This window comes from Fundulus heteroclitus, unplaced genomic scaffold (assembly GCF_011125445.2).
Source record: "Fundulus heteroclitus isolate FHET01 unplaced genomic scaffold, MU-UCD_Fhet_4.1 scaffold_78, whole genome shotgun sequence".
Lineage (NCBI taxonomy): Eukaryota > Metazoa > Chordata > Actinopteri > Cyprinodontiformes > Fundulidae > Fundulus > Fundulus heteroclitus.
In genome coordinates, this window is record NW_023397230.1 from 104,618 (window position 1) to 121,717 (window position 17,100).

The 17,100-nt window shown below is 40.1% G+C and overlaps 1 protein-coding gene across 2 annotated transcripts in view; it reads left to right on the plus strand.

Annotated features, from left to right (window-relative positions):
* The window catches only part of zc3h3 (zinc finger CCCH-type containing 3), an 88,972-nt gene extending 73,469 nt beyond the window's left edge, over window positions 1-15,503 (plus strand). The window contains exons 9-12 of one of the 2 annotated variants that reach the window (XM_012853713.3): window positions 955-1,086; window positions 11,512-11,675; window positions 11,782-11,939; window positions 15,258-15,503. In XM_012853713.3, coding sequence (XP_012709167.2) covers window positions 955-1,086; window positions 11,512-11,675; window positions 11,782-11,939; window positions 15,258-15,304 — 501 coding nt within the window. In that variant the 3' untranslated portion in view covers window positions 15,305-15,503. Of the gene's footprint in view, window positions 1-954; window positions 1,087-11,511; window positions 11,685-11,781; window positions 11,940-15,257 lie in introns of both variants that reach the window. The other variant, XM_021311222.2, reaches the window with a different exon arrangement.
* Window positions 15,504-17,100: the final 1,597 nt, after the last annotated feature.

The following is a 17,100-nucleotide window of genomic DNA, read 5'->3' on the forward strand; positions in this document are numbered from 1 at the left end:
GATCCAAATATGAATCCAGTTGTTCTTTGAAAGCCTCTGAATATTTTTTTTTGAAGAGAACATTGGTGGACGAGCACCATCATGATGACCAAGGAACACAGCAGACAGATAAGGGATGAAGTTGGTGAGACGTTTAGAGCAGAGTTTGATTATAAAAGACAATTCCAGTCTTTGAACATCACACAGAGTACTGATGAAATCATAACTGCAAACCTACAAAGACATGGCTGTCCACCTAAACCGACAGGCTGGGCAAGAAGAGCTTTAATCAGAGAAGCAGCCATGAGGCCTGTGTGGCATCTTTGGAGGAGCTGCAGAGATTCGTACCCATGTGGAATCTGTGTTATTCAACAGCTTTTAGCTGTGTGTCCTACAAATTTGGCCTTTTTGGTGGACTGAAAAGAAAAAGGCCATTGTTGAAAGAAAGCCAAAAAAAAGTTTGAAGTTTGCCTTAAGCACGTGGGGGACACAACAAGCATGTAAAAAAATAAGGTTCTCTTTTCATATGGAACCATAATTAAAGTGTTTTAAATTTATTTAAAAAATAATATTAATAATAATAAAAGAAGACTTGAGACCTGGGCAGATGCTCACCTTCCAGCTGGATAATGGCCTAAACACCCAGCCAGAGCTACAATAGGATGGTGACTAGTCAAAGTCCTAAATCCTATTGAGAAATGTTGACAAGACTTCAAATGATGTCCCATCCAGTTTGACTGAGCTGAAACTAGTTTGCAAGAAAGATTTGGCAAAACGTCCTGCCCTTGATTGGTAAAGCTGGTAAAGACATTCCCCAAACGACTTGCAGCTGTAATGTGACAAAACGTGAACAAAAAGTTCAAAAGTGTAAGAATACTTTCGTTAGGCATGGTGAAATGATGTAACACTTTGTGGGATTTCTCTAACGTTATCTTTGATTGAGATCGTTTACTCCAGATCTCTGTGTGCCCGCAGATGCCGGTGTGTTCCTACTTTCTGAAGGGGATCTGCAACAACAGCGACTGTCCCTACAGCCATGTTTATGTGTCTCGTAAAGCGGAAGTGTGTGAAGACTTTGTCAAAGGCTACTGTCCAGAGGGAGAGAAGGTAAAAACACAATAAATCAAATAGAAACCGGAGCCAAAAATATATTTCATAACATGAAATATATGTGAATATGTGGCTTTTAGAGGTGTTTATATCCCCCATTTTCCTGATAAAATGTTATTTTGACCCCACATGGGTTTTTTTTGTGTGCAGATTTCTTCATTACCAAATGCCAAATAAGATCTAAACTAGTTTAACAGACTATGATTATAAAGTTATCTATAGCTCACCCTTTTTTTTACTACTACTAATACTACTTTATTTATAAAGCACTTTAAAAAAACAGCAGCTGCGACAAAGTGCAGTACAGACAATAATGCATAAATATTTAAAATGGAAAAAAAAGATTATAATAGAAATATAAAATGGAATAAGAGCAAAAGTCTCAACATGTGTTAGAGGCCAAGGAATAAAAATGGGTCTTATGGCGAGTTTTAAAAGTGGACAATAAAGGGGCACTTCTGATATGGAACGGCAGAACGTTCCATAACTTTGGAACTTTAACCCATAACTTTAAACTCAGTCTAGACACATTTGTGCATTTTCTTTCAACATGTAGTTTTCATCAAGTGATGGTGGAGCAAAAGTTTTACTATCTGAAATTCATGCACCAGATACAGTACAATTGTCCTTTGATTTAAACGAAGGTGTCATGTCAAATTAGTTGGTGACATTTTTTCTTTTTTTGCATATGATAATTTTCCATATTTCAAATGTTTGCTGCACATGTGGTTGACATCTGACTACATGATCTATTATTTCAGAGTTCTTCCTTCAAGCTGTGCTCTTCACATGAACATAAAGATTTATTGTGTAACATGTATAAGGTTCCACTGAAGTTAAACTGAGGCTTAGGTAAACAAGTGGTCTGGTAACCAACACGCCCCTGACACACACACACACACACACACACACACACACACACACACACGCACGCATGGACACAGTGACACACTGGCAGCAACAGCTGCAGGGGGTGCTGGTCCATAATGGCATGACTGTAGTGTCTGAGTGACATATTGAGGGCCTGATGGGTAACAGAAAGCCACTTACACATGACTCGAGATGCTCAAGTCATCCTTCACACACTCTCTCACACCCCCCACACGCAGCACCCCCCCACCCCCTCCCCCCACCACACACACCTCCTCAAACGTCCCCTCTGCTCCTCCCCCTGCCTGAGCTTTTACCTACCTTTGTCTCCCCCTTCTGTCTTCCCTCGCTGCTCATCTTTGAGTGTGAAACAGATGCTTTTTCACACTGTCAGACCTCATTTAAATGGTGCGTGGGGAAATGAGGGTATAGAAAACAAAAGGGATATTAATATTTATTCTATTAGCCGAAGTGCTTAGCTCTGTGATTTTCCCCTGTGTGTGTTTGTGCCTGAGTGCCTGTGTGTGTGTGTTTACGGAGCGCTTCGCTGTGAGCCACTGGCGGCTGCATGATGGATAGCAGGCAGTAATTATAGATGGAAAAACTGCTGAGGATGGCACTCTGAGCCGGGCAGGCAGACACCACAGCAGCTCAGGGGTTAAGTCTGCTCTTCGGCTTCATTCCTTCCTCCTCCTCCTCCTCCTCCTGCTCTTTCATCCTGCTTCATTCTGGCTTTGTCTCATCCTCTATCCTGACCAGATTTACCTAAACTCTTCTGCAATAAATTTACTTTCACCTCAGTTTCCCAGATGTTCCCCCTTTAATCAGGTTTTCTTTCTGCAAATTTATTTGTGTTAAAATTACTGTAAATATGAATCATTAATTCTATCTTTTCAAGTGTCCCTCACAATTCCCAGGATGCTGGCTTTACATTTGGTTTTGATTGATTGGCATAAATCCTCTTTAGCTGTAGTCTTTAAGAGTGATCTCTCATTTGCTTTTTAGTTTAATGAATTGGTGAAATACATATTTTCTTTGCAAAGTGAAACTGAAGATCTTTATCTTTATTCTGAAACTGATCTGAGTTTTCTTTCTTTTTTATCTACACAAAGTAGTTCATGGTGACAAAGTGAGAACTTGTTTCCAGACTTTCTTGTGTACGCAAACGTTTAAAAGTTAATATTGCATACGTATTTATGTTTTTTTCAGAGACACTCAGAACATGTGCTCTGTGTTTCCAATGATCATCGTTAAGATGTTTCTGCAAACATCTAAACTCAGTTGATCAAAAAGGATTTTGGATTAAACAGAAAAGCTACCTGAGCATATAGTCTAACAAATTAACCAGTGTTGTTCTTTTCAATAGGCACAAAAACTACTGTATTTAGCTGGTATTTGTCAGACAGATCTTAATAAAATCAAAATAAAAAATAGGTAGTTCTAAAAAATATTCTCGTATTATGTAGATTCAACACACCCAATCATTCGGTATATATATTTAAGAGTTTATTTCTGTTAATTTGGTATCGTTCTTGGTTACAGCTATTTAAAACCCAACATTTAGATTCCTTAAAAAAATGTGGGTGTTAAATAAGACCAATAAAACAGGATTTATGGTAAATGGACTGAACTTATATAGCGCTTTTCCAGTCATGCTGACCACCCAAAGTGCTGTACACTATAGCCACATTCACCCAGTCGCTCTCACTAACGCGCACACATTTATACACCGAGACGCAGCTCGGGAGGCAACTTGGGGTTAAGTGCCTTGCCCAGGGGCACATCGACATGTGGCAAGGGGAAGCTGAAATCAAACCCACAACCTTCTGATTGCCAGACGACTACTCAACCCATCAAGCCACAGTCGCCCATATATATTTATAATACAGAAATATCCACCTACTGAAAACTATTGAGATGCACTGTACAAAATATGCACTCTGCTTGGTCGGGGCTTCTTTTGGATGAATTCCTGCATCAATTAATTTGTGTCTTATTACTCTTCACAATGCTCCATATTCTTATACTCTCATAAACCCATGACAGCAACGCATCAAGACCAAGACGTAATCACACTCAGAACAGGTGGAAGTTCTAACGAGGTCCGCTCTTTACTGAGTTTAAAGCGAGCGTTTAGTAATTGACAGCTGAATCCAGTACGAACGCTAAATTAAACCGCGTCCTGCACAGTGTTTGGTATCATTTGAAAGGGCAGTAAAACCGAACCTCGGTTTCACTTTTTGGCAGCAGTACTGTGCGGCAGTTTTTCTTTCTGTTCTCTGCGCTGACACGTCCACTGCATCAACACTATGGTTTCCTTTCAATGAATTTAGACGAAGCTAATTTCCCTCTGATCACAGCCTGGAGTGCAGTGACACAATGAACCTCCATTTTTCTGTGCGTTTCACTCTTGTAGATGTGATAATGTGTCAATCTGGGCTCATTTATTGTTCCAGCCACTCTCTGTGAGCAGCTCTCAATGAGCGTTGGCTAAATGCCTGAGTTGTAAATGCATGTGAGGTTCCTTTTTTATTTTACTGTCTTCGCCATCTCTCAGCCTCCCTCTTTCTCATTTTGTGCCTTGCTTCTTTCACTCCCTCTCTTTCCTTTAGTGAATGTGCTGACTCCTCTTGGTTGTGGCCCAGCAGAGAGCCCTCTAATAGGCCCCAGAGACATCCCAGCATTCCTTAAATCAAGTGGAAAATTGTTAACTTGGTGTGGAATAAAGATGTTCTGTTCACTTTAGCTTTTTTCCTCCCATTTCCTCCGTCCCTCCCGCTCTGTCTTTTTATGAAAATGAAGATGTATGGAGCTGTGGATAGTGGACTAAGACACTTTATGTTTGTCATGCTACTTCAGCTTTAACCCATCAAAGTCCCACACAAATAAAAGCTCTTTAGTTTTGCTGGACTAAAACCTGGAGAAAAAATGCAACATTTAAACATACCAGGTTACAACAAAATCATCAGTGCATCGACTATGGGCACCTTTTCTACTAACACTTTGCACAATTCCCTTTTGCTAACAGGACACTTGTTTATCCCGCTGTAACTTTTCACAATGTTAGAACAAAGAGAGAGAGAAAGAGCGATATTCGGCTCTTGGTTTCTTTCTCTTTGGCACTTTAGTTCTTTCCACAGTCGCTGTAGATCAGCCAGAGTCGAAGGTCCTCTCTTATGCTCTCTTCAGTTCAGCTCAGACTGAGATGGCCTTGAAAGAAAGTAGATTTTTATGCCTGATTAACTTTTTGTTGTTGTTGACTTGACCCTAAGTTTCGGTCATTATCAAAAATAAAGAGTCTTTAATTTTATTATGTAACCATTAGAGGAAGACAAAGGATCTAGCATACGTGGTGAGGATAGCACAAGGGATTGTGGGATGCTGTCTACAGGATCTAGACACGGTCTATACTGCATGAGTCTATAAAAGAACCAGACGTATTGCCGCATATCCCACCCACCCGGGCAATGCACTGTTTGTCCCACTCCCATCAGGGAAACAGTCCAGAAATATTACATCAAAAACTAAGAGACTTAAAAACAGGTTCTTTCCCAGACCTGTAAGGGATACTGCCTCCTGCTGAGAATGAATAAACCACCACCCCAGTTCATAATCTGTTACATGTTAGACACACACTAGTGGTTACACAGGTATCTGATGCAGTGAGAATCATCTAATCTATTGTCTTTCACTTGCAAATGTGGATTTGCACACTTCATTCTGCCCGGGACTGTCTGTTTAGACATCCATACAAATTGAACAACTGCTATCTGACTTTTGACTCTACAATTATTCCATTGGCTGCTAAGGATGTTTGCATGCTCAGCCCCCTCAGGGGTGTTGTGGTTGGCCAGTGCAATCAACTGATTTAAAATAACAAAAATGAAAAGATCATGTCTTGTTGTGTCTGTGTGTTATGTGTAATTATGTGCATTCCGAGCTGGTGTCTGCCCCATCAACCATTTCTGTAGCTCACGATGACAAATAAATAATTTCAGTTGATTCTTGATTTTTGATAATGTGATTCTTGGTGAGACACTGGCTCAGAATTCACATATAACTCACAGACATAAATCAAGACATAATGTTCAAGTTAAATTCACCAACAAAACCTCTGAGAAGCTTAAAGCAATTCAAAATAGTCCTCACTCTAATTATAGCCCATGTCAGTCCATATTCAAACAGTACAGTCATATACAGTTTATAAAAAAAAACAACTTATGGATGGCAAGTCAATTGCATTGAATTATTGATCTGGCTTCAGTGCAGCATACTGAGCAAGCATGGGGTGAGAGTAAAAAAAGTGACTCCTTTCAACCAGAAGAAACCTCTAATAGAACCTGACTCATATGAATGAGCACCTGTCTCCATCAACCGAGGGTTGAGATGACTGGAAGACGCATTAGCCCAGGGGGTCTGTGGGAAAGAAAAACAACAAGGGAATTTAAGGATAATAGCAGTAATTACATCATCGACGGCTCCGACGTGAAAATAAGTTTGCAACAAAAATCTGAATCTGGTAAATTTGAAAAGCTTCCCTGTGCAATAGAAATTTCAGGTCTTCACCACCACGGTTCGACTTCTTGTTTTATAGCCTTGGACCGGCTCTTCATCAAGGTTATTTAATAACGAGAGCCAATCGGTACAGTAGATCAGATTAGAAGTCTGTGACACCATTGCAGGTATTTTATTTCCATGTAGTTTCTGCATAGCACACATAGCTCAAAAGATTTTAAAAGGTATTTTATGTTTTAGTGGAAGAAAGTAGAGTTGTTTTTGTCTTTCTTGTCCAAAAAGGCACATGTGAGATGCTTGAATCTTCACAAAGCTTTTTGTGGCATGAAATATACAATCAAAACCCAACATTTACATTCTTTAAAAAACTACACCGTTTCAAAAGCTGAAGCTCATTTCAAGATTTGCTAGTTCAGATCTGTGATTGGCTGAGCATTGTGCAACCATATCCCTCTTCCATTAGATCCGCTACAATATCACTGGTAGATATTTTACATTATTTTTAGAAAAGTCTTTAGCCAAAGCCATATAGTGATTCCTAACATCTGAGCCTTCGGTGGGTTGAGTAGTGACGTCTGAACCAAACAGAGCACGATTATCATCTCTGACACCTGCAGCAGCAATGATTTGTTCAGTGAAACGTTGCGTCAACACCGCAGGCCTATAAGATGATCCGTAGAAACATTTGACAGCGAGCTGATCCCCGGCTGCCCTGTCTCCCAGAGGAGCGCAGAAACATGGGTGTGAGGGTGGTGAGAGGGGCTCTGATGGCAGAGAGTCTGGGGCCCCCCAAACTCTCCAGAGGGAGTGGACCCAGAGTCCACAATGTTCCTGGAAAATCGATCTCTCTTCCCTACAAACACACTGTGCAGCCTGCACTCCGGAGTGAATATAATTAGCTTCTCTGACAGGTGGGAGGGATCAGATCTCGTGGAGAATGAAGCTACCAATTTACACCCGTATTACACACTCGAACACACTCAGTTGCAAACATGTATGTGAACGCTCACACTCGCATGCAAAGCCGTCTTCTGAATGGCATTAAATTGAAACAACTTTTTTCTACTTATACATTAAGAGGGAGTGTGGTGCTGGAAACAAAACAAATGCTTTTAGCATTCTTTTCAAACACTTTGCTTTCACTTCTTGGGCATAATAAAGCAAAGGCCTATTGTAATGGCAGGATTTATTGTTACTCTTCTTCCAAATTAATTGGCTTTTTAGGGGCCTAAACGTGCTCAGACGCTCAGCAAACTTTGCAGAAAATTCAGCCCCGAGTGAAATTTTTGTATTTCTGGGGATTTAATAAGAGGCATGGCCAAAGAGCTCTACAGCGCCCCCTAAACTCAGCCTGGGTATAACATAAACGTTTGAAATTTGGCTTTTGACATTTTATACGTCAAATTTTCACCAACTTCTCCTAGGGATTTTTAGGTATCAGCTTCAAAGTGGCTCCATATCACTTTAAGTCATGGGTGATTAGAGGTTATCAAAATTGGGAGTTTATAAGCATATCTAAGCAGAGTGGCCTGGTCTCGGACGTTCCCTTCTTGCCAACAACTCAACTTTTACATCAAAAGGCAAAATTATACTAAAGTGTGTGGGATTTTGGTGCCCAATAATACCACGTGGTCATACACTGACATCATCTGAGCCTCACCCCCTTGAGAACAGGAAGTCACTTTCTCACCTAAAAAGTCCCTCTCTGGCCCTCTTTAGCTAATAATTTTTTTGAAATTGTGTCAGAAGAGAAGTAGCAAGTTGGTTTAACTTTTAAACACAGACACATTTTGTTGAAGCGTAGGGCTGTGGCACTATGGCAAAGTCTGATGTCTCATTGTGTCCATATGTTTGGCTGTAATTTCCCCATATCTCATCAGAGCTGCCCCAAATTGAACGTGATGGAAATGAATCAAACCTCTAAAAGATACACCTCCCCAATTAATTGTCGAATACACACCAAATTGTGTCTGCTTCTTCATCTACAGCTGTTCATCACATTGGCATTGTAAATTGATGACATAATTTTAAAACCCATAAACAGAGAACAAAGTCACAAGTTTCTGTGACCCTTCTTTACAGTCTGTAGAAGTTTCAAACTGTGTCTTTCAAATTGTGTTTTCAAAACACTACAGGAAGCAATGAATTAATCACGTCCATTCAGTGGAGTTATTTTAATATAAATCCATTCACAAGTAATGAAGCTGTTTTCTTTCCCCCGATGCTTCAAAACATCTAAAAAACATTACAATTTAATTGGCCAGCCATGGACACTCTGTGTTTCCACCTCAACAACTCCCTTCGTCAGTACTGTAATCCAGCCTGGATATTATGTTCAGCGATATTCAGTTGACCTCAACAGATGATATTATACCCCTAAGAATTGGGGGTATAATATAGCATAATTATACCACAGGAAAATGAAATCTGTTGTCATGTTCCTTTTAAATGCTTCAATTTTAGCAAAGACCATAAATCTATAATTAGCATTTTTGTTTATGGAGAATGAGAAGTGTTACATTTAGTTTGTCAGTTTAAGCATAAATATATTACATATTTTTAGATTGTTTACAATAGTGTTCTAGTATTTTAAGGAATTGGCAGCTTCACACTATAATGGTGAAAAGAATAATCTTCATTTTTTTGAGTGTTTTGTTAACATAGTTATAATCTGATGCTACAACTTCAAAACTTTCTTTTATTTGAGCTCAGTTTGTTTAAAAACACATTTCAGAAAATAACCAATTATCTGTGATTCCTTTTAAACTCAACCAATTAAACTTTGCACAGTGGCGCAGTGGGTAGCGCTGTTGCCTTGCAGCAAGAAGGTCCTGGGTTCGAGTACACCCCTGGGTCTTTCTGCATGGAGTTTGCATGTTCTCCCTGTGCATGCGTGGGTTCTCTCCGGGTACTCCGGCTTCCTCCCACAGTCCAAAAACATGACTGTTAGGTTGATTGGCTTCTCCAAATTGTCCTTAGGTGTGAATGGTTGTTTGTCCTGTTTGTCTCTCTGTGTTGCCCTGCGACAGACTGGCAACCTGTCCAGGGTGTACCCCGCCTCTCGCCCATTTGACAGCTGGAGATAGGCACCAGCAACCCCCGCGACACCATGAGGGATAAGCGGTTTGGAAAATGGATGGATGGATGGATGGATGGATGGATCCCCTTCCAGATTACACAACAAATGTAATAAAATGCTGCTAGTGGTGGTAATGTTCTTAGAAGGAAGAGGGGCATCAAATCAAATTCTGCTTAATGATCAAAGTTTATATTTAGATTGAATAATGTGAGCACCAAACTGTGGCAGCATATAAAATATTGGGGGGTATCTCAATATCGTCTATACAAAAAATAATTGTTAAAAGATATTGTTTCTGATAAAATCAATATAAACTGACACATACTCATTTGTCCACTTTCACTTTTGCTTTTTCTGACCGCAATGCTTCAATAACAAACAGTCTCCTCCCAGCAACCGCTCATCTCAACAATGGTCTGCTGCTGGACATTTTTACTTTGCTAACATGTCGAGTAAAGCCAGAGGAACACTCGCCACCTTCTTTAATAACAAGACAAACACAAAAGCTTTGTTTGGAGGTACTTTACCTATTAGGTAAACGGACGAGGTAAAAAGAAATTCTGTATGACGCCACGTGCTTGCTACGCTATTGCTGACGCCCGGGTCAAAAATAATAAACTCAGTACAGCTCCTGTATCTGCAACAGTGAAGTAGTAAAACTCCCAGCAGACATAAGCTAACACTATCTGTTTAAATATTAGCTTCAAGGACACGGACAGCCCAATGATGATGCTCTGTCGTTTAAGCTCCCCCTTCAAGATGCACTTCCACTCCATTCTGTTGTGGTACAAATGAACACAGGAAAAAGCTCATGGCTCAGTAGACTGCTAAACTGTGATGCAACAAAACAAAACAGTTGTGATGATTTTTTTTAATCAGTAAATTGACAAGTGAAAATACAGCAAGCTAAAGGCAAGTAATCATAATAAAATAAAATAACTGCACAATTGAATCAAATGTACATTCTTCTATAAAAGATATCAACACTTATAATGTTATCTTGTCTACTGTTTTGTCAAACAAAGAAGTGATGCCTAAATTAAATATTTCTATAATCGAGGGCTGAATTGGTACCCACTAATTTGCTTTGCCCTAGTTAAGAAAGTTAGTTAAGTTTTGTCAAATTATAATTAATCATATTTTTTTGCATTTACCCGAAATAGCCCAACCTCAAAAGGCAGGTAGTCAAAAACTCTTCACTGACTGGAAAAGACCTGCAGAGAGACTTGATGGCATCAGCCACTGAGATTTCAGTTTCCATAGCACTAACCACTAAAGGGCTTTGTGCCCGAACTCCTGGATGTACACCCCTACTTACAAAAAACACAAAAAAAAGGGGAAGCATGTCGGTGGTTTAGTGATGCTGTGGGCCTGCCTGTCATTCTGCAGCACTGGAGAATCTTACGGTGGAAAAGCCAAGATGGATTCCATCAAGTATCAGGAAGTCCTGGAAGAAAAGGTCATGCTGTCTGTGAAGAAGCTGAAGCTTGGATTTCATTTGACCTTTAAGCAGGATAACGATCAAGACACCTTAAAGTCCACCAAGGCTTGGTTTCAGCCTTGGAAGATACAAGAGTATCCATCATAGTTGCCTCTTTTTGAATAGTTTAACTTTTTTTTTTAATGGGATTTGACAAAAGTTGGTTGTGCCATGCAAACCAAAGGATAGTGAACTTGAAGCCCTTTGCCTATCAGCAATAGGCCAAGATTGCTCAGGAACACTGTTAGGACCATTTGTCTGGATATGAACTGCATTTGAAGGTCATAAGAGCAAAACGCTGCTGCACTAAAGAGTAATAAAAGTTCCTTGCCAAATCCAAGTTCCAAATCCAACTCAACGGTTTTGGCTAACAGCCAATGCAAAAATGAATGTAACCTTGCTTTGAATTATAAATTTAAATTACTTGTTTGTGAGAGCTAGGAAAACCCATAACTTTGGGTGTATCTTTGTTCATTAGTGTAAGAAGAAACACACTCTGGTGTGTCCGGACTTCTCCAAGACCGGCTCCTGCCCAAGAGGTTCTCGCTGTAAACTACAGCACCGCCAGCGGGTCAAACGGAGTCCCAGCAGCACCGCCACTGTTCCCGTCAAGAAAGGCCGCTCTAAAGAGCCCGTGAAAAGGTTAGATAGGTAATTTGATCTTAAAGCTGACCCGTCATAATTATTGTACTCTGTATTGTATTGTACTTTTTTGGAGCTTCTGCAAATCTGTTTTTCTTTCTTCTAGGCCTCATCTATCTGTCGTCATGCCACAAGACGCTCAGGCAGCTCCAGGAACACCCATTGCGGGTCCCCTGGCTCTGCCATCCTTTATCTCTCTATCCAGCTCTCCAGAGGAGGCAGATGCACCAGATTCACCGCTGGCTGACGCAGCGCAACTCAAAGGTATTAACGCTTAGTATTAACACAAAAAAGCTCTCACTTAGAGTTAAACGCAATGCAGATAAAGGACAACCTTTGTCAAATGGTACAGAAAAGTAGTCATACAGGACAGTTGTGACATTTCTTTTAACACCTATGAAAGCTAGAGTGGTTTTATTGTAGTGCAGGGTGTCCTATTTTTTTCTTTTGCTGTAAAACATATTTCTTTATGTATATTTGTTTTGTGTAATTAGTAAAACTAGGTTATGTTTTAATGTTTAAGTGCATTAAATCACCTTGTTTTCTAGAGAAATAAGGAAAAATAATATTAGACATTTATATGCAAGCATTTTGTTTTGAAAGGACAAAACCTATCAAAACAAGGAGTGCCTTAATCTGTTCACATCATCATTAATGAGCAATTCCTTACATTAAGTTGGTTTACAACCATGGCAAAATTCCTAGTTTGTTTACAACTAATCTAGTTCAGGAAGTGTGTTCTCCAGTCTTGAATTTATTGAAAACTAATTCCTCCTCTGAAAGCTTTAACTCAGAATCCGCCTCAAATCTCAACATTCACTTGTTTCTCATAAGTGCTTGTGTATGAGAATCATCTTCCCCAGCAGTTTCATATCCATTGCTTTATGTGAAAGGTTAGAAGTATTTATGTTGCAACCCGTGTAGAACACCTAGCACAATATGACACTGGAGGAACGCTGCAAACTCCTGTCGTCCTGTTATTTTATGGGATTGAGGAAGTGGTTATCTGACTGAGCTGCTAACAGATAACGATGATCAGAGTCGGATCACCGGGGGAGTGTGATGCTGCTCTGTGGAAGAGTCACAGAAGTAATAATATTTAGCTTTTGGACTGGACCGAGGCTCGGCTCAGCTCTCTGTTGACAGATTTGACAGATAGTGGATTAGGGGAGAGGCCACTACGGCCAGATCACTCTCACTCGCTCCACTTTTTTCACCAGGATCCAGCCGTCCACCTGCTGAAGGCAAACATGCACATGTGCATGCATTTTTATCTAAGGGAAGCTAAACATACATGAGCAACAGCTGAACTTTTTTCAGGAATAAACACTTTATAATGGGATAAATGTTGCTGAAGATATTTTACCCATTATGATAAGATTATTTTAATACATTATTACATTCAGAAACTAATAGAAACCCACAGCACCGATACAGGAGGACGACATGTAAAGTCAAGCTCTGATTGGTCAGCTTCACTGACCTGATCAGACTCTGTCTTTACTTCTGAGCTCTACTGATATCTAACATATCTGAAAAACGTTTTTAATAGAAACAAAGTCCAACATATTTACCATGTCAGGTCATTTTTTTAAAAAAAAAACACATAGATGTTGGATAGCACTTTACAAGAGAAACAGGTCCAATTAATATCCAGTTATATGGATTCAGAGGGATTCAACTGAATTCAGTTCATTCCTATACAATGCAGACACATTGGTGTAGCTCCGCAGTCATCCAGGACATAAAATTTTTGTTTAATCAAAAGAATAGGCAATATATCGATATGTCTTTTGAACAAAATTCAGCTAGATTTGTTTTCTTCTGTTCTCACCAAAAGCAATTTTCACAGCTAAAATAATTTTTTTCAGCCGTGTCAGACATTGTGTGTAAAAAGCACGCGGCATGACATTTGTCCCAACTCTGAAGGCATTACATATGAGCCAAGCAATGAAAAAGTTAATTACTTAGAAGAAACATCAAATCATAATTGAGGTCATTAAGTTGTAAACTGTAGTTGGCACACATTACTTTTCACCCACTTCTCTATCAGAAACTCTTCAAATTGTTGAAGTTTCTTGGCTGCTGCTTAGTAACTCAAAGCTGCAGCTTTCTGCTGCAGGTCACCCTGTGACCTTAATGTGCTGCTTCTTTAGCCACTCCTTTGATTCATCCTCTATGTTTTCAGTCACTGTCTTTATGGGAGACTCAATACTGTTCATCTTAATTATCATGGAGGGTGGAAGGTTCTTATGCAAGATTTTATCGTGCATAACAACGTCCATTAATCTCTTAATTAGGTGAAGTCATGCTGTTTATTATCAGAAAAATGCTCTGAAGCATTATGCTTTCACTTGCGTGTTTGACTGTTTATTCCTTTAAATGTTGTGAGTCAACTTAATGCCAAAGAGCTTGAGTCTGTTCTCATCTGACCAAAGCACTTTCTCCCCAAGCCTTTTCTGAATCGTTCAGATGTTTGTTGGTAAATGTAAACTGGACATGTATCCTTCATAGCAAAGGGCTGCAAGATGTAGAGTGTTACTCTGGTCCCGATTGTCTTCAAATCATTAACAAGCTCCTCTGATGTGGTCTTGGATCCTTCCTTTACTTTTCTCATGGTCATCTTTACCCCCTGGCGGGATCTCACCTGGAGCTCCAGAACAAGAGCGACTGAAGGTCATTCTGTATTCAATCTAGTCCTGACTAATCTCACCAACAACAGTAGTCACCTTCTTGCCAGGGTTCCTGCCGATGGTGTGGGATGCACCTGCAGCCTTGTGCAGGTCTGTCATCTTGTCCCTGCCATCGTTTCACTGATCTTTGATCTGTCCATGGTGCTGAGAGGTTGGAATGCATTCAGGGATCCTGGCGACTGGTCTGCTTTTTACACGATACAAGTTGACTTTAGTGGTATTTGTAAGATTAAATTCTTAGGTTTTGCTCTGTGTGTGAGTCTATGTTATTTATATATAAATATCATGTTTTCTTTCTATTGATAAGCCCATTTGGAACATTTCAGGAGTATAAAATATCCATAAGCCAATGCAATGTTTTCATCATTTTAATCATCCTAAGAACTCTTCTCTTGTTTCTTGAAGGAGTTTCGCCTCTCATCCAGAAGTTCTGACCATTGGTTTAAAGTATCGGGTTTCTCCTAGACCCCTTTTTAAACACAATAGTTAATGATCCTTGCATACAGACACAGAGAGCAGCAATTTCCTGCTTGTCCCTCCACTCCTGCAGTCCAGCTGCTTTAAGCTCTTAAGTATTACTAATGACTGTGTGCTCCGTGAGTAACACACTGCACCACCCAGAGCCTCATTAAAGGTGGAACTTGGCCAACCAAGCTCCTCTTCACTTTGCATAAATGAGCTCAGGCGTGATGTATCACTGCACGCTCCTCCATCCATCCCCGCTGTCCCGCTCTCTTCTTCATTTACTCATCAGCTGAGACGTCATCGCTCAACGTTTCAGCAGGATCCAACATGAACTGGATCAGCGGCAGTTACACGACACAGCATTTCATTTTTACCAGAGCTCTTCTTTTCATTTCTGTTTTCTCTTACTTATTTTCTTCCACAGAGAGAAAGCTGCAGATCAAACCTCGACTGAGAGACCAGAAAGACTGAAGCGGGACACGTCTCACCGATCTGGGATTTTTCTTTTTTTTTTTTTTAGCCCCAGTTCCTTTCACTCAGGGCCCGAAAGTTTTATCTTTTCTGCCTGTATACAAATGTTTCATGAATAAGTGTTTGCAATCTGAGTTTTATTTTTGCCTTCAGTGTAACTTTTAAATAAAGCGAAAATAAAACATGAACTTTAGCGGCCTGCTGCTTCCCAGGCGTTTCTGTTTAAGCCAGCGTGTGACGGTGTTAATGGTCGGTGCGCGGTGTGTTTCTGCTGCGAGCGTCACATGAGCCGAGCGCGTTTGAGAAAACTTTCCTCGGCGGGGTGGTGACAGAAGCAGCCGGCGCAGACGGAGACACATGAGCATGGAGTGACTTCACCCTCGGTCGGCTGCAGGAGAGCCTCGCTGCAGACTGGAATCCGTCTCGCTTCATCCTCATGTGTTAAAATTACAGTTATATACCAGACATACGCAGCAGTCGCACATTTCCATCAACGCCGAAACCCCATTCAGCCTGGATTAACATATCACACTCTGCACAGCGTTTTAAACGTTACGAAATTAAACAGATGTTATAAAACTGGTGGTTAACGTGTTTCCATATAGCAAAGAATGGCGTGTTGGCACGTTCTGCAGTTACAAAATAAATATAAAACATATTAGAAATAACTTTTACAAATATATAGGTGTTTTGTATTCAGAGGAATAAAAATCCCCATTTTTTTCAGCTTCAGATAATGATAATTACCTGTGTGACAAAATTGCCACTATGATTATTGCTGATATTTTTTCATAAAATAATGTTTTACTTTTTGCATCTTTCATCTAGATTAGTGATTTAGTGAGAGGGTGGCTTTTTTTTATTGTTTCCAACAATTTTGTAAAAGCATCTTGTTGCAAAATGATGTTAAAAAGAAAACTCCTTCTGTGTAAGAAAACCCTGATCAGCACGTCTACATGAAAACTCACAGATGTCAAAATGTGGATTAAAAAGTTAACGTCCTAATTTGGTCAAAAGTTAGAGCCAACAAACGACCAAAAGAAAGTCTAATCATCAGTAGCGGTGAATTTAGGAGACATCATTCAACAATGTAAAAGAAAAACTATGTGATGATGCCTTTTGTGATGAGTATCGAAAAGGAAAATTTCAGGTCCTTGCTTTCAACTTTTTTTTGTAGAAATGATAACGGGTGCTGCTGTTTCCTGCCATCCAAAATCCATCCATCCATTGTGTTCTGCTCACCTGAGAACAGGCGGCAGCGGGGGACCGTTCCAGGCTTTTAGACAAACTACCCAGAGAATACCTGCTCTGATCTGATCACAGCCCAAGCAAATTACAGTAAATAAACAAAAAGAAAAAAAACGTTTTTCTGACTTCAAATCCAAGTGAAACGACTCCTTTTGCTCAATACATGATGTGATGGAGTGTTTTTACCCATAAATTAGCAATAACAAAAAAACATGAAAAACTTGTGAATTGAGTCCCATTATTTTCTTATAGATGCTCTCAACTAAAGAAATATGGACGCATCTAACATTAGGGGATATTCTGACATCCTCTCACTTCTGCAAAGGAGAAATTGAGCTTGAGCCCGAATAATGACTTTTCTCTGTCTCTCACCTTGCGGAGGAACTTTGCCTTTGCAACAGTGCCTCAGTTCATGGATCTTTGCAGACGTCTGTGCAGCTCCCACAGCTGCGTTACAGTCGGGTTGAGTCTGGACATTGACTGGACCATCGCAACACGTTGATGATCCGGTCTGAGCCAAGCTTCAGCTGTGAGACGGATGAGACTCT